General features: G+C 38.9%; 1 protein-coding gene across 1 annotated transcript in view; it reads left to right on the top strand.

The window, feature by feature from the left end:
• The window catches only part of SYNE1 (spectrin repeat containing nuclear envelope protein 1), a 422,354-nt gene that overhangs the window by 236,151 nt on the left and 167,598 nt on the right, over window positions 1-18,605 (top strand). The window contains exons 72-80 of the mRNA XM_063096991.1: window positions 1,175-1,321; window positions 5,132-5,257; window positions 6,551-6,727; window positions 7,882-8,147; window positions 9,741-11,901; window positions 14,001-14,338; window positions 14,535-14,679; window positions 15,553-15,771; window positions 16,941-17,200. Of these exons, the coding sequence (XP_062953061.1) occupies window positions 1,175-1,321; window positions 5,132-5,257; window positions 6,551-6,727; window positions 7,882-8,147; window positions 9,741-11,901; window positions 14,001-14,338; window positions 14,535-14,679; window positions 15,553-15,771; window positions 16,941-17,200 (3,839 nt within the window). The remainder of the gene's footprint in view (window positions 1-1,174; window positions 1,322-5,131; window positions 5,258-6,550; window positions 6,728-7,881; window positions 8,148-9,740; window positions 11,902-14,000; window positions 14,339-14,534; window positions 14,680-15,552; window positions 15,772-16,940; window positions 17,201-18,605) is intronic.

Here is an 18,605-nt window from a genome sequence, read left to right as displayed (position 1 = left end):
AAATAAGTAAATTGTTTTCTATTATTCTAGAAATTTTAAATATCCTGTGAAAAGTTTTTATAAGCTTTTAAAGGTCTTCCATGTATTTTGCTACTGGGCTAGCTAAGAAATAATTGCAAATGATGACAAGGGGGGGAAAGAAAGAGAAAGATGTAAAACAGCATGAAAGCACGTGGAGCTTCTCTGGAGAGCCATTTGGTCACTCACTCACAGAGGGATTTATTGAGCACTGACCTCCTTCATAGCAAGCATTTTCTTTGTATTAGGGATACAGCTTAAATTAAAAGAGAAAAGCTTTGGCAAATGTTGGAAAAACCAATGTAATTTTTAAAAATTTGCAAAGCAGATAAAACTGTAAGAATATAGTCAGAAACTCAAAATTAAAATTTGCAAAAATGATATGGAGAACAAAACACTTTTGTTTTAGTTCTGCTTCGAATAAGAAGAAATAAGGGATAGACCCAATGTCAGGTGGAAATGATTAATTTAACAGATGACAGAGAAAAGCACAATGCAATGATTACTTCTCTTGTCTCAAAAATAAAAGAAATGCCAGGCTAAACTCATTTTCTTCTTTCCTTTTTTTCTTTTTTAAATGTAATAGTTTGTTCAGGTAACATCATGGGTATATCTCATCTTGATCTCACGGACACACTTAATAATTTCTCAGTATGTCTTTATGGACAAAATGAACATTCGTTGGCTGGTTGAGAATTGATTGATTGAATAGACATATCAGAAAATGTATGAATTACTCTGGATTACTGTTGTTCTGGAACATAACTTTGAAAAGGAAATGAGGACATTAAACTCTCCCCATACCATAGGGAGAAAAGCTACAAAAGTCTTTGACTTACGTTTATGACAATTTACCACAACAATATTATGTATTCTAACACATTTCTACACTTACCTTAACTCTGTTCATGTTCTCTGCCCTTAATCAGGGTAATATTGTGATATGTGCATTGAGAAGTTATAAACTGGGGGATGGCCATTGTGTTTTGCAACATTTTGGAAAATATGCAACCTTCCTTAGATACGTGTTTGGTGTTAGGGGGTCCTGGGGAAAACACATTTAAATGGACTTATTGATGGGTTTCATTTAATTCTAATGATCTTTACAGAGATAGAAAGCAGCTCTCACAACCTCAACATGATTGTTTTGTCTCAGGTGTACCGGAGTTTGGAACATGAACTTCAGAAGCATGTCAGCCGACAAGACACCCTGCAGCAGTGCCAGGCCTGGCTTTCTGCAGTCCAAGCTGATTTAAAGCCAAGCCCTCACCCGCCTCTTAGCAGGGCCGAAGCTGTTAAGCAGGTAGTAGACTCCTGAAAATTTATGTTATTCTTGTGAGTCATTCAGACCATTCAATGAAAATATATTAAGTACCTATTATGTGCCAAACTGTGGTGTCTTTTGGGAATCTACAAGTACAAATAAGATCTGAGGTTGGCCTTGTCAAGTTCATGTTCCAGCCAGGAAGATGAGCATAAAACTGAGGGGCTGACCTGGTAGGATAGGAAAAGTACAAGCGCTATACCAAAGATCCACTTTAATACCTAATTGATGGAGTGACCATGGGTTGGTCACTCAGTTTCTCTGAGCCTCAGTTTCCTGCTATGTAATTTGATGATTGTAAGTATACTTGCTTCTAAAAGTTATGATGAAATTCAAATATCATAGCACAAATGAATATGATTTGTAAGCAGAAAAGCAATAAAGCTTCTCCCACAGCTTTTGGCACAAACAAGGTACTTATTGAATAAATCATCGATGAAATGTTCATTGGTATCATATGAAAGGAACCTATTCTATATTGGACATTCACGTGCTTAAAATTTTGCTGCTGAGACTTAATCAGAAGGTGTGAGAAATATTTTAAAACTTTTGTACTAAGCAGCTTTTCTATGCAGTGTTAACTGTGGGAAAATATTTTAGAGCAATTTAGTTGTAAAGGTTATTGCAGCCAGATATGAATTAACAGTATTCAATAAATAATTCAATTTTTTAAATCACATACTGAGATTAGTGTAATGCACTTGTTTATTTAGTTTACCTAGAAACATGAAGAGTTCATCATCTGAAGTATAGTTTCTGGCTTAAATAATTTACATTATTTAAGTCATAAAGTGACTTCCATAAGTGCACATGTAATACTTTATAAAGAATAGGGTAAGAACATATAAAACCTAACTCTCCTTGAATCAAGAAAAATGAATTAAAGACTGTCTATATTCTGCTTTTTCATTAGACTGTGAGCTCTCTTGAGTCATTCCTTGACTTGTGGCTATTTCCAAGTTTCTAATGTACTTTATTCAGAACAATCCAGAACAAAAATTTTTCTCCTTTGGTACAAAAAAAAAGGTAGAGGGGGAGTATTAATTCCAATACCTTTTTGCTAGCACAGGAGAAGATTTACTACACTTACCAGAATAACCTGTAATCACAGGAGGATACTGACCCTCTTTGGATTCCAGACTATATGACTATATTCTTCACTGTTTCTGCCTTTCCATATGTTCTCTCAAAGTGGTCTGTCCCCACTTTGAGTAGCCAGAGAAGAGAATTAGAGGTGGTGAAGACACCTGGACTTCAGTACTCTGAAGGGGAAGAGTTTTTTTGGTTTGATTTTGTTTTTGCTTTGTATTGTTGTAATTAGTTAGTTCTCCACTTGACACGTGCTGTGTTCATAAAAAACTGAGCAGGCCATTCATGGTTGGTTAGTTCGGATATGTGACCAGAGAATTCCACTACTGACTTCAGGCAGAGTCACACTTGAGGTCAGGCCTTGACAATGGTCATGGTCCCAAGATGCATTGTGTATCCCCAGCACATCCCATATAGTAAACACTCAATAAATACATAATAATAATACAGTTCACAGTACCACAAGAAAATGACACACTGATTTGATTCCATTCAGAGCATCATATGTTTTTGAATTTTGGGAAATGCGAAAAAGTACTATCAGATTTGCTTTCGAAGTTGATTTTAGCAAAAATCTTCTGCAGCCGTTTCGTACCACTGACAGTCTATATGCCGTTTCCAATGCTTTTGGAATCAGGCCAGGTATATACATGTCAAAATAAATCATTATCCCCTTAAATTAAATAGATTTGTGAAATAAAAATTCTGACGTCTTATTCTCTTCTCATTTGCAAAAGTCATTTGGGACAGATAACTTTCTCCGGGTCACAGGTAGGTGGTATGATGCTCTTGCACACCGGTTAGTGACCAATGATACTGTCTGGAACTGAAATACCAGTCAGTTTGTACATTGAATAAAAATTTAGGTACTACTTCTAACTTAATAGAAAATTGATCTGTGTTTGTTATACCCACATGAGAATGGTGTGTTTGGGCAGTCATACAGTGCAGAGGAAAAGATACTGAGATGAGTCAAACAACTGGGCTTCATTATTGACTTTATCATTGTGGAAAATCACTAAATGCTTCTGTAGGTCCGCTCTGTCCCATACAACTTGCAGTCAGTACTGCCCCCCTTATTTATCCCTATTTATGTAGTAATCAAGAACCACTTCCCATCACATCCACCACCAGCCTCGGTTAGGCCACTGTCACTTCCCATCTGTCTGGCACAGTGGCCTGATAACTGCTCACCTGTTTCTGTTGCTGCCTGCCGCCCCAGGTAAACTGTTCTATACACAATGTTAAGAGTGATTGAAAGCCACTGTCAGATCCTGATTCTCCCAATGTCTTCTCATTACACATGGAGTAAGTTTAAAATTTCTCACCATGGCCTTTGTAGGCTGGTTATGATTTTTTTTTTCCAAAAAGGAACCTTTTTGGTAATGAAGAATCCACTTTCATAATCTGATGGGACTAGAGCAGTGGTTTTCCACTTGAAGGAGGTAGTGGCTTTGCCCCCCACCCCCACCTGCAGGGGCATTTGGTAATGTGTGAACATAGTTTTGGTTGTAACAGCTTCGAGTGGGGGAGATGCTAGTAACAGAGGCCAAGGCTGCTGCTTAACATCCTGAAATGTACAGGACAGCCCCACAACAAATAATTATTTGGCCTCAAATATCAATAAATCTGAGGTCGAAAAACTCTGAACTAGAGGCATAAGCCCAGCCAATTGGGATGTATGTCAGCTTCCTACAAGGGCCTCCATGACTTGGGCCCTGCCCACCCCTCTGACCTGTGCTCCTACCCAGTTCACTCTGCTCCAGAATCAGGCTTTGCCTTTGTTGTGTATTCCCCACCCCCCACCTGGAATGTTCTTATCCCATGGCATGGCTTGCTCCCTCGAATCATTCAGGTCCTTTCCTCGGAGAGGCCTTGGAGATATGAGCACATGCTTCCTGAAGTAGTGCTGCCTCCGCCTCACACTCTATCCTGCTCTATCCTGTTACCACCTTTACTTTCTGCATGGTATTCAGCCCTGCAAAACATCGTGTTGCATGTTTGCTCATTTCCGTACTATCTGTCTTCTCCTAAGAATGTAAGCTCCATGGGAGCAAGAGGACGGTTTTTTTTTGTTGTTTTTTTTTTGTGGACTGCTTTATGCCCATTTTCTAAAATGAAGCTTGCATGGATTCCGAGCATTTGTGAAGAAACACATTTCTCCGTGTTTCTGTGTATAGATCAAAGATGCTCCTGGGGAAGCCTTTCTTAGGCTTGTGGAAAGGGAAGAGTACGAGATGGACATTTTACAAAGAAAAGAAGCCTGGCTGTCTGTGTTTTTACCTCACCCCCATTGAAGACTACAAACTCACTCTGACCTTTGCCTTTACGTCTCCAAAACATGCAAAATCATGTTAAAAAGCAGACCAGAGTAGGCTACGAATTCTTTCTCTGAAGTGGAAAATAAGTGAGCAGAGGATCTGGAAGAAATTATTGAAGTTTCTTGGGTTTCCATTCCCAGATCATTCAGACTACTGTCATTACAACGAGAAGCAGTAATGAGCAAATAGATGCCCATCAGTGTGTCCTGAATTCTTTCCTGCGAGTCGCTGATATACACCATTTATGACAATAAGAAAAACACTGAGCATAGCAAGATTGTTTTGGGAATGTCAACAAAATATTTAAATGGTACAAATATTTACTATCTAAATAGAACATACATCTCTTTTACTCTGACAATTGCTTTTTTTTTTCTAGGTCAAACACTTCAGAGCTTTGCAAGAGCAGGCAAGGACCTACTTAGATCTCCTTTGCTCCATGTGTGACTTGTCAAACTCTTCAGTGAAAACCACAGCAAAAGACATTCAACAAACAGAGCAAATGGTAAAAATCATTAAGTCACATTGAATTTGTTTTATTATATTCTCTTGCCTTAATGTTATGTATGTGAGATTTAAAGAAAATATATCTTGGGTTGTTATTGTTATAATGCGTCTATAGCTGCTGTAATAAATAGATACTGGAATTTTAAATAAGTCATAGAAAAGTAAGCACTCTGACTCTGATGACACTGATTTGGAACTGAATCACTTAGTGCCATTCAACTGCTACCCATTAGCATCTTTTGTCGTCTCTCTTCTTAATTACCATTCTCCCTCTTTTCCTATTTTTGCACATTTGGGGGGGTTCTTTTCCCCTTTTTCATCATTTTCTTTAGGCAATACTTAATATGAGAGCAGCCCTTGACTTTTGCTTTGTTATACCAGGGATGCCAAAGAACATACCAACTGTCACCATTCTTCTAATTCATTTGTAATTGCTACTGAGTGTGGTGTTGAGAAGGATTCTGAAGCTCGGTGGAAGGGGCTGTGATGAGTTAGCAGTACCTGTCCACAACAGATAGAGGGCAGCACAGGAGCCATGTGCTCTCTGCCCCTGCCACCTCTGCAGCCTCAAACGCTTCAATGCAATGCGTCTGGGTTTTTTTTTTTTTTAAAGTAAGGGTTGGTTTTGGCATTTAATTTATTAAATATTCACAGAATAGTAAAATATTCCAAAGAAAAAACGTCTTAATAATATAAGGTTTTTCTTTTATGTTATATTATCAAAACAAACCTGCCTTTAAATCCTTATGAAAGATGATATACTCCATATATTTTTTACAGAAATGATTTATCAAAACAAATTATAGTTTCAAAAATCAGTGATGGAGATCTAAAGGTATATTCAAAATATTGATAACTCAGTGTTTTATAAGAAGGGTGAACAAACGCACAATAGAGAACAATGTAAGTCTTTTCTAGTTAATCCCAATACCAAATTCATGAGCCAAACAGCTGTATCTACTCAAAAGTGAAAAACCGTTAGGACAGCTTTGACCTAATAGATTGCTAAAACTTCTTAGAGCTTCACAACGCTGATTAAAATTATATGGCATAACTCTTAGACACTTAAAGTCTTTAGAAACCCTAAATATAAAAGAAAATCTGCTTTTCTTAAACGAAGAAGTGATTTTTGGATTCATCACTCTGTGTGTGTATGTGCACGCACACGCATGCAAGCGTGCACGTGTGCTGGTTTGTTCACACGGACTGGCTGACGAGTTGCTGCTCTGTTTCATTGCGCATTAATGTGTCTATCTGTGGCTGCTAACTTTTATCCCTGTGTTTTCCCAAGATTGAGCAAAAGCTTGCCCAGGCACAGAACTTAACTCAGGGCTGGGAAGAAATCAAGCACCTGAAAGCTGAGCTTTGGATTTATCTTCAGGATGCCGATCAGCAACTGCAGAATATGAAGAGGAGACACTCTGAATTGGAGCTAAATATTGCACAGAATATGGTTTCCCAAGTAAAGGTGGGAATTAATTTGTCTCCAGGGGAGATAAAGGAAGCCAAGATAGTAAAAATCATGAGTTGTATTATGGATTTACTTCAGTACGTTGGGATGTCTGCCAATCCTCAGACATTAAAACAGCTATTTAAGGAATAAGAAAGAATCCAAACAGCCTTCATTTGGTTCCAGGGAAGGATAGACCATAAATTAAACATTCAGATATATTCCTGGAGCTGCAAATGGCTACTTGCATGGGGAACATTCACTGGATACTTTGTTCCTGCACAAAGCAGCTGTCAGAGCCAGAAGTCTGTGCTGCTGAGCAAACATGAGGCCTTATTACTTTTTAGATTTTCATCACCATATTGCTAAAGCTAGGACTGTAAGCTTATTAGTTAATTAAATACATGTTTATATTAATATATGAGAGTACTTCCAAAAGTTCATGGAAAAATCATATTAAAAGATAATATGAGTTCAGATCCCCCTACCGGCCAGCTGCCCAAAAAAAACCCCTCAAAAAAACAACCAAAGAAAAAAAATACCAATCTTTCCATGAACTTTTTTAAGACCCCTCATATAGTCAATTTTAAATATAATAGAAATATATTTTTATTATATATTTATGTATAGTTTAAGATATGAGAATAATAGAAAATTATTGTAACATTTGACTGATTGAAAGTAGGATCAAATTTCTAACAAACTTTAAGATTTATTTTTTCTTTATGATCATCAGTCATATATTTTTGACTGAAATATCATTTGTAAATGCAGAAAAAAAAATAGGGGATATCAAAAATTAGATTTCTTTTTTCTCAAAAGCATAACAAACTCTTTAAAAATTTTTAGAAAACGAAGGCCCCACTTCAAGGTAAAATACTTTTTTCTTTATTAACCATAATGTTGTTTCACATTTATCAGTTTTTCTTTATATGTCTCAAAATAACACAATAAAAGAAAATATCACAGTTACTCTGATTCTTATACACTTGGGAATTTATGTTCATAAAGAGGTATGGAGATTTTTAGATTTTCTCTTTGTCCCTCATGACCATTACGTTCTTTAGTTTTTTCATATTTAGGAACTTAGAGGGGTATACGTCTGTGTTTCACTCTATATTTATTTGGGGGTTGCATTAAACATTGCCTATTTTGTTCTCGTTATCCTGCAGGATTTTGCTGAGCAACTACAGTGCAAAGAGGCATCGGTGAGCACTATCACAGAAAAGGTGGATAAGCTAACAAAGAAGCAGAAGTCTCCCGAACACAAGGAAATAAGTCATTTGAACGATCAGTGGCTAGATCTGTGCCTTCAGTCTAACAACCTGTGCTTGCAAAGGGAAGAGGATCTTCAGAGAACAAGAGATTACCATGACTGTATGAATGTTGTTGAAGCATTCTTAGAAAAATTTACTACAGAATGGGATAACTTGGCCAGGTAACAGAAATTCTCCAGTGGGTCACCAAAATGCTAAGTCAGAAATTTCCCAAATTCTAGAAAGATTCAAAATGCCTTATTTGTGTTTTTAACATCTGTTGTCTATTATCAATACTGGTAAAACATTATAAGGAACTTAAGATTGTCATATGGATAGAGAATCATAGTTTCCCTAGCTCAATATTAACTTAACCAGTGGGCAAAAGAGAGATGTTTGAAAACAGCACCATTTTTCTCTGTGATCTCAAAGAATATTCCAAAAACTATTACTCTGTGACCTTACAAAATATCCCAAGAATATTTCTCATTTTCTTTAGTTACCAATTATGGGATGATCATCTATGAATTCATGAAACAAATCCTTCTTGAACTTATATGCTCCTTAGGTCTCTTTATCAAGTTTGTAAAGTAATAGATCCTATGTAATCGTAAAGTTTTGTCTTTTGTGTATCGTATTCTAGAAATTAGTGAACAATCCAAATTCAATTAATTTGTGTGCTTTATGATTTTGTAATGATTTGAACCCCTCTTAGCATTTTTCTTTGAAAAAATAAGGATCCATGCACACTGGGTCATCATATGAAAACCTCTCCATACTTTTCATCACTAAAATTGTTAAAATCTGCACTTGCTCTGCCCAGATTTATTAGCTGACAGCAATAACAACCCAACACTATTCCAGATGTAGTTAAATGACGGTGTGTCTTTTTGTTTTTTGTTTTAATGTACTAATTTCTATTGTTTTTGCTTTTCCTTGATGCTCAGCATTTTACAAGTCTTCGGGATAAATCCAGTCGGTATCAGCAACCTCCCCTATTTCTGGCTTACAGTAGCCCCCAGGCACCTCAGACTGAATATGCTCAAAACAGAATGCATCATACTCCTCCCAGCCCTGCTTCTTTCTCATGCTTCAGAACTGATCATCTTGTAAACAAATGCAACTATAGGATTCCACTTTCTCATGTGTGCTGTGCAGTCAAAGGGATGAGAAAATTTTGCATTTCACAGTTATTTTTAAAGATTTCTAATGGTCAAAAATATCTAAGTATACAACTGAGTAGCTGTTAGAGCCGTTGGTTATGCCTAGCACAGATTTTACTATCTAGTACCATGTGCAGAGGGTTCCCTGGGCCCTTTTCCCATAAGAAAGCACATAAATCATGAATCACTTATTAATTCCTTTCAGTGCTGTTTTCAAGAATACAATAGATCAGTGCTTCTCAATGTTGAATGTTCCACAAATCATCCAGGGATCTTGTTACTACACAGACTGTGTTCAGTTGATAAGAGCCAGAAGAAGCTAAAAGTGTTTGTCAGATGTGATTGAAGGATGTCATTAGCCAGGAAAAGGAGAGTAGAGAAGTACCCAGGCACTTGATTCAACTTCTGATGTAGAAATACATGGGACTTACATTCCATGATAATTACAGCGCCTCTGTCAATAAACCATGAGCTGAGCTACTTACAATTATCCTAAGCTAAGAACATCCACTTAAAGAGAACGGTGAAGTGTAATTTAAAATGGTATGATCAAATACTGATACCGACTAAAGCTAATTTGCTCTTTCAGTATATCTTTCAATGTATTTTCAGATCTGATGCAGAGAGTACAGCCGTCCACCTGGAAGCTTTGAAAAAGTTAGCGTTGGCATTGCAGGAGAGAAAGTATGCTATTGAAGATCTGAAAGATCAAAAGCAGAAAATGATGGAGCATCTGAATTTAGATGACAAAGAATTAGTCAAAGAACAGACAAGTCACTTTGAACAGCGTTGGTTTCAGCTTGAGGACCTTGTCAAAAGGAAAATCCAAGTATCGGTCACCAACCTGGAGGAGTTAAATGTGCTGCAGTCCAGATTTCAGGAGCTAATGGAGTGGGCTGAGGAGCAACAGCCCAACATTGCTGAAGCCCTTAAGCAGAGCCCCCCTCCTGATATGGCCCAGGACCTCCTCATGGGTCACCTGGCCATTTGCAGTGAACTGGAGGCCAAACAGATGCTTCTGAAATCACTCATAAAGGATGCAGATAGGGTGATGGCCGATCTCGGCCTGAATGAGCGGCAAGTGATCCAGAAGGCACTCGCAGATGCACAAAAACACGTGAGTTGTCTTGGCGACTTAGTGGGACAGCGAAGAAAGTACTTAAACAAGGCTTTGTCCGAGAAAACCCAGTTCCTCATGGCAGTGTTCCAGGCAACCAGCCAAATCCAGCAACACGAGCGAAAGATAATGTTCCGTGAGCATATCTGCCTGTTACCAGACGATGTCAGCAAACAAGTTAAAACCTGTAAGAGTGCACAAGCCAGCCTCAAGACTTACCAAAATGATGTCACTGGACTTTGGGCCCAGGGTCGTGAATTAATGAAAGGAGTCACAGAGCAGGAAAAGAGTGAGGTGTTGAGTAAGCTTCAGGAATTGCAGAGTGTCTATGACACTGTTTTACAAAAGTGTAGTCATCGGTTACAAGAACTAGAGAAAAATTTAGTGTCTAGGAAGCATTTTAAGGAAGATTTTGATAAAGCTTGTCACTGGCTAAAACAAGCAGATATTGTTACATTTCCGGAAATCAACTTAATGACTGAGAGCACTGAGCTTCATACACAATTGGCCAAATACCAGCACATTCTTGAGCAATCTCCAGAATATGAAAATCTTCTACTTACACTGCAGAGAACTGGACAGGCCATACTACCATCGCTGAATGAGGCTGATCATTCCTACCTCAGTGAAAAGCTAAATGCTTTGCCCCAACAATTTAATGTAATTGTTGCCCTGGCTAAAGACAAGTTCTATAAAGTCCAAGAAGCAATTCTTGCTCGAAAAGAATATGCTTCCTTGATCGAGTTGACAACCCAGTCTCTAAGTGAACTCGAAGACCAGTTCTTGAAGATGAACAGAGTCCCCAGTGACCTGATTGTCGAAGAGGCCCTGTCTCTTCGGGATGGTTGCAGAGCTCTTCTGGGTGAGGTGGCAGGCCTCGGGGAAGCGGTAGACGAACTGAACCAGAAAAAAGAAAGTTTTCGCAGCACTGGTCAGCCGTGGCAGCCAGACAAGATGCTACACCTTGTCACCTGGTATCACAGGCTAAAGCGACAAACAGAACAAAGGGGTAGCTTATTAGAAGACACAGTGAGTGCTTACCAAGAGCATGAACAGCTGTGCAAACAGCTGGAGAGACAACTCCAGGCTGTGAAAACAGAGCAGTTCAAAGTAGACGAGGAAACACTGCCTGCAGAGGAGAAGCTCAAAATGTATCACTCCCTGGCAGGAAGTCTCCAGGACTCAGGAACTCTGCTAAAGCAAGTGACCATGCATCTCGAAGATCTTGCTGCACACCTTGATCCCTCGGTTTACGAGAAAGCCAAGCATCAGATCCAGTCCTGGCATGAAGAATTAAAACTGTTGACTTCCGCCATCGGTGAGATGGTGACCGAGTGCGAGAGCCGAATGGTGCAGAGTAGAGACTTCCAGACCGAGATGAGCCGCTCCTTGGACTGGCTGAGGAGGGTGAAGGCAGAACTGAGTGGGCCCGTGTGCCTGGACCTCAACCTGCAGGACATCCAAGAGGAAATCAGGAAGATCCAGATCCATCAGGAAGAGGTCCAGTCCAGCTTGAGAATCATGAGCGCCCTGAGTGACAAGGAGAAGGAGAAATTCACAAAAGCCAAGGAACTGATTTCTGCTGACTTGGCACATACCCTGGCTGAGCTCTCAGAGCTGGATGGAGACATTCAGGAAGCCTTACGTGCCAGACAGGTAGGTACAACAGAGCTTTACTTTGCTCTTTCCACTCTGCTCACTTGCACACAGGTATGAGGAATTTGTTTGGTGGTTGGTTAGAATTGCTTCTTTAGGGCCGACCCCCTGGCTCACTCGGGAGAGTGCAGCACTGGGAGCGCCGAGGCCGCAGGTTCGGATCCTATGTAGGGATGGCTGGTGCGCTCACTAGCTGAGTGCGGTGCAGGTGACACCAAGCCAAGGGTTACAATCCCCTTACCGGTCTCACACACACACACACACACAAAAGGAATTGATTGCTTCTTTACATATTTCTTTTGTGATACTACCAAGAATCATCTTCAACAGTGACTTAAAAGGATGCCTTTAATTCACACTGCCTTTTTAAACAATGTGGAACCTGGCATTTCTAAGATGAGCCCAGGATGAAGAGTCTCCATGTGGAGAGGGCAGATGGACAAAGCAGCCCTGATGCTGATGCTGAGCTGCTTTTTGTGGGGTCTCCCGTGAGTTGCCCCTTCTCTGCACCCCGTCCTCTGGGAGGGGGGCTCCCCTTCCTTCACTTCCCTGTGACACAGCAGAAGCAAGACCAGAACATTCACGATGCCTCGACTTGGGGATTACACAAGAAACAGCAATGTGGACAGAACTTCCCAGACTGGCCTCCTACTCGTGGCTTGCTCTGGGTGTTCAAAAAGAAGAGAGTCCAGAGGATTCTTTCTTTTAAACCTGTGACCCCTTTTTTTCCAGGTGTGTCCTCAGTCCCTCTGATTCAAGATTTTTGACCAACCATTTGGATAAAAGACAACTTCCTCAGGATAATACAGTGGCTAAAGCCTTGGAGTAAGGCACAGCCGGGTTTTAACCCCAGCTGTTTGATCTTGTGCAAATTACTTACATCCCTTAAGTCTTGGTTTTCTCTCTGTGGAAGAGGGCTAATAATGCCTTTCTCCTTAGGTCTCTCTTATTAGCATAGGGCCTGATGTGGGGTAGCCCCCAATGAATCAGCTAGTATTTGGCTTTATTTTCTGTATGGATTACAATTAACACTTTAAACAGTACAATTTTACCTTACTATTTGGACAAAATGTTGATAAGCTTCATCACACAAAAGTCTGACTTCTTAAACTAGTCTATTTAGGACACTTTTACCTTTTCATGTTGATTCAAGGCCATTGTTAAAAAATTTTTTTTGAATCATTTCCCCTATAACTGTTCATATAAATAGAAACAAAGTATGAGTCTATAACCTAGAGGGAAAAGTAAGAACAAAAGTTACCTAGAATTTTCATTCTTGAAAAATATCTATCGTGTAAGCTTGCTTCTTTTGGTTTGGTGATTTTTGAACCAAAATCTTAAATCTACTAAGATGTCTCTACTTCTACCATCTTGTCTTATTGATTGTCTTGGCCCAAATAATTGAAGTTGGAGATTCCAGGGGCATTTCCACTTTCCACCACTGATCCTTTGCGCTCCTGTCCCTTTTCTTTCCTTATTCGGTGCTACGACGTGTGCCTTCTCTACCACTTCTCTGTGTCTTTGCTTGCACAGTCGTGGCTCGTCTTGTCCAGGCACTGATGGCCAGTTAGAGGTTTCCTTTCCTTCTGGATTTGAAGAGGCCACCTTTCTGCACTCAAACTTTTTAATTATAGTCTCTATTCAAGACTTGTGGGCTACTGTTTCACTTCCAGAAATTGCTATTTGGTCTAGTGAATGCCAGTTTGGAAGTTTGTTCTTGTTATACTTCTAACCAACTGAGGCATTACTGTATTTTGGCAAACAATTCAGTCTGCCACACATTACTGAACATATTTTTTTCTTTAGAAAGAGAGGAAAGCTTCTGAACGAGTCAAGATACCAATGTAAATTTCTATTTCATTTCTGTCCTTATTTGTTGATTTTTACTGCAATAATAAAATTATAATGAGAATAGCAGGAGAAAAATAAAGGACAATAATAGATTGTACCACAAAAAATTCCACCAACTTATCAATTCGCTTATTATGGCACATACATCCATGGTACTGAGGACTGGAAAAGAAATGGAAAAATGAAATTATGTCCTGCAAATATGTTGCAGTTGAGAGTTGATTATGTTTGCAATGACTGTTTTTCAGGCTACTTTGACTGAAGTATATAGTCAGTGTCAAAGGTATTATCAAGTATTTCAAGCAGCTAATGACTGGCTTGAGGATGCCCAAGAAATGTTACAGCTGGCAGGCAATGGCCTAGATGTGGAGAGTGCAGAGGAAAATCTCAAAAGCCACTTGGAATTTTTCAGTACAGAGGATCAGTTCCGCAGGAATCTGGAAGAGCTCCAAGGCCTGGTAGCCAACCTGGACCCACTCCTCAAGCCAACTGGCAAAGAAGACGTAGCACAGAAAATGGCTTCTCTAGAAGAGAGAAGCCAGAAAATAATCCGGGACTCTCATGCCCAGCTAGATCTTTTGCAGAGGTATTTAGAGTTGTTTTATGCTTTGCATTTCAGTGAAATGAATTTTCACAGAGAAAATAGTAATTTACTAATGATACTCATTAGCATGTAAATTCATTCTTCTCTCTTAAGTGTCATTAGAAATATTGACACCAGAGTTCTGTGTAGAAATATATGATTTCATGTTGCCTATTGATTTCTGTTGGACTCTTTCAAGATGTACAGCTCAATGGCAAGATTACCAGAAAGCAAGAGAAGAGGTTATTGAATTGATGAATGATGCAGAAAAGAAATTGTCTGAGTTTTCTTTGTTGAAAACTTCTTCCAATCATGAAGCAGAAGAAAAACTGTCAGAACATAAGGTCAGTTTTGTAGTTTTGTTTTTATATCCTCTAGTTATAATTAGAATGTGTCTTTGCAACATGATGATTCCATAACAGATCAATAAATCTTCATTTCCAGTTGGCTTCCTTAAATATGATAACTATACATTTAGCCACATTTTGTAGAAGTTTTAAGCTAATTAAATGCTGCCACCTTTTTAAGATTCTCATTAGAAATGCATAACTAATGTTTAAAGATGACATTCAAAGCAAATTGTTTCTGATAAGAGGTGGCACTTAATAAATGTCAGTAAATACTTTCTATTGATTACATAGCTTAATTCAAATAAGATTCCAAAAATAATGAGTCTTTCTCTTATATTATAGCAATATAAGGAAGAATGTTACATACTAAAATATCAAATTTGTCTTATATTTTTTGCTCCTTTTTTTTTCCCCGCTATCTTTTTAATTTTATTTTTTAAGGCAAACCACTCACCAGTCAAGCCCACCTCATCCCCGTCCAACCCCAAAGATGGGTCAATGTCATCTCAAGCAGCCAATAAACTTTTGTTTTTAATAAATAAATAATATTCACCTTATCTCTTTAAAAAAAAATCAAACTTAACTCATTTAAAAATAAATATAGGGGGCTGGCTGGTTAGCTCAGTTGGTCAGAGCATGGTGCTGATGACACCGAGGTCCAGGTTTCAATCCCCGTACAGGCCAGCTGCCAAAAACAAAAACAAACTCATTTGGGAAAAATAAATGTATAAGGAAGCGTCATTACAGGAGAATAAATTTATGTAGAAACATTTCCTTTTGCAGGGAATTTTGAGCTTTACTAAAATCCATAGAACTTTAAAAAAAATCAATTTCTTCTCTTTTACCCTTCTTCCTCCCCTGACCCAGGCTTTAGTGTCAGAAGTTAACTCTTTCCATGAGAAAATTGTGGCCCTGGAGGAGAAAGCTTCACAACTGGAGAAAAGTGGAAATGACACAAGCAAGGCAACACTGAGCAGGTCCATGACTACGGTGTGGCAGCGCTGGACGCGCCTCCGTGCCGTGGCCCAGGACCAGGAGAAGATACTGGAAGATGCAGTGAATGAGTGGAGGGGCTTTCACAATAAGGTAATTTCCATTACTGATGGATGCATTTTTTTTTTTAACTCACTAACTATAATGCATTTTAAAAATCAGTATTTTGCACCTTTTTGAAATTGACTATGAAAGTAAAAAACCTTTTATTTTCTATTTCAATGACATGAAAACCAAATCACAAAACAAAATACAATATGCAATGTACAATTTAGTTCCAAGTTAGGGTCAAATTATTTCAACTAGAAAACCAAGCAATTAAATTTTAAACTGAGGACAAGTCCATTTTGTTCCATGTGGTTTTTTACCTGTCCTTGAAAAACTACAAAATACTTTTCTTTTGCCATGAAAATGGGCAGGAATTTAACTCATTTCTCAAATCCTGTATTTAATATCTTCCATCCTTTCAGTAGGATTCGGTGTTTTAAGCCACATCTTTCTTTGTGACTCAAAGACATACATTCGTGTTGACTTATACAGTGATAAGAGTTTTACATTTGTTTTGCTTAGCTTAAAAACAAACAAACAAAAACCACTTTTTCTATATTATACATAGTCTCTGATTGCCCTGTTATTGAGATTAGAGCTGTAAACCCAGAGTTATTTATTTATTTATTTATTTATTTTGATCGTTAAGGGGATCGCAACCCTTGGCATGGTGTGGTCAGCACCACGCTCAGCCAGTGAGCGCACCAGCCATCCCTATATAGGATCCAAACCTGCGGCCTCGGTGCTACCAGCGCCACAGTCTCCCTAGTGAGCCACGGGGCGAGTCCAGTTATTTATTTTTTTTATTGAAATATAATTGATTGTACATATCCATGGTGTGCTGTGTTGAATATCAATACCTGTGTACAATATGTGACGCTCGAGTCAGGATAATTAGTATGTTCAACATGTATACAGTGCAAGTATTTTTTGTGATCTTCACCAATTTCTCGCTAACTTCTCCCCTCCACCCCGCCCTCTGTTCCTTCCTTTCCCACCTCTGGTAACTTCAGTTCTTAAAACCCAGAGTTATGGTGTTGTTCTTTCCTTTCATGTTAAGGAGATTGCTCAGGTTTTAGTTTCCTGAAATTTAGCATTTACACCATCACCTTTAACATGCTTTGATGCACTAGTGTCAAAGGTGGCATTTATAGGAATTACCCTATTTTTTTCAGTTTATTTTTGAGCTTCATAGTGTGTACATTTGTCATCAGGTTAAAAAAGCCACTGAAATGATTGATCAACTGCAAAATAACCTAACTGGAAGTTCAGCAGAGAAAGCCTCAAAAGCAGAACTCTTAACTCTTCTTGAATATCATGACACATTCGTTCTGGAGCTGGAACAGCAGCAGCTGGCATTAGGCATGCTACGGCAACAAGCACTGAGCATGCTCCAAGATGGGGCTGTCCCATCTGCTGGAGAAGAGCCGCCCATCATGCAGGAAATCACAGCCATGCAGGACCGGTGCCTGAAGTAATTATACACCTGCTCTCATTCTCTGTTACTAAACTTGGCCTTGACCCAGAGGGAGGAGTGTGGTACTTGGGTGTGAGGGGGCTCTATCATGCCACCTTAAAAATGGGAGGGTTTGTTCCCATCAGCCCTGCTTTTTCATTTTCTTAACTCTTCAGTGATTTATCTGAAAAATACATATCTGTACTACTTAGAAATATGATGGACCAAACTGACTCAATATCTATGTTCATTTAGTTGACAGTCAAGCACCAGAGACAGACAACTAAAGAAGCCAAGACAGTCAAGTAGGGGAAGGGGGTTAAGGGGATGCAAAGCAGAGGCAACTAACTGAGGAGGGGGATCAAAGAACATCCCTTCAGAAGGGGCATTTCCGAAGACTGAGCAGGCGGGAGCTAGGCATTGAGGTGGGAGTAGCAAGCAAGGCATTGACAGGTAAGGACGCTTGGGAGTAAGCTCGTCACTTTTGAGGAACTCAGTCTTGGGTGGTGGGGGAAGAGGCCAGGATAATTCAAGACAAATGAAGCTTGACAGAAAACTGTTGACAGCTGTTTAGAACTAGGTTTGACAAAGCTTGAGGACTCATTGGCTCTGCCGGGTGACAGGGATAAGGGAGCGAGGAAGACACCAAAGCAAGGATGACACTGAAATGGAAAGAGAAAGTTAATCTTAATGATGTATAACTAGCCTGATTCACTTCTTGGGCTGGAGAAAAAAAATAATGTCATTGGGTAATTTAATTTCCGTATTAACTAATACTACCTTATTTGCATCCTACATTCACCTGTTTCAGTTGTGGATGATGTCAGAGTAACCTGACTCCACCTACTTAAGCCTTTGTACCAAATTTAAATTAATTTGAATGAAGATTTCAGATTTGGATGTTGAAGCATTATTAACTGTAAAATTTCCAGAGCTTGATTCTTTCTTCCTTTTCTTTTTTTTTTTTTTTTTGGCTGACCAATCAGAGATTCTGAACCCTTGACCTTGGTGTTATCAGCACCACTTTCTAACCAAGGGAGCTGACCGGCCAGCCAGATTCTTTCTTTTAAAGACTGATACCCAAGAACCACAAATATCCCAATTACACGTTACTTCCAAATACTGATGATTTTGCACCATTTGAGTAGATTTCCAAAGAGGAAGTAAATAATCAAACAATCTCCAGTTAACTTAGATAAAAAAATTAATTGTCATTTAGTGGCATAGGAGAAAGTCAACTCAATTTTCCAGGGATAAATTTACTCACATCATATGACATATATTCTTCTGTTATACTTGAGCTGAACTTAAGTGTTACTGAAATTATCTGACAGGTTTGAGAAAGTGTTGTTACTTGCAAAAAAGATAGTAGATTTCCCTTTGTTATTTATGTTTTGGATAAAATGATGTCCTGTATTAGGGG

This window comes from Cynocephalus volans, chromosome 5, assembly GCF_027409185.1.
Source record: "Cynocephalus volans isolate mCynVol1 chromosome 5, mCynVol1.pri, whole genome shotgun sequence".
Classification (NCBI taxonomy): Eukaryota; Metazoa; Chordata; class Mammalia; order Dermoptera; family Cynocephalidae; genus Cynocephalus; species Cynocephalus volans.
The sequence above is the reverse complement of the archived record's forward strand: the minus strand, read 5'-3'. Positions and strand labels throughout refer to the sequence as shown.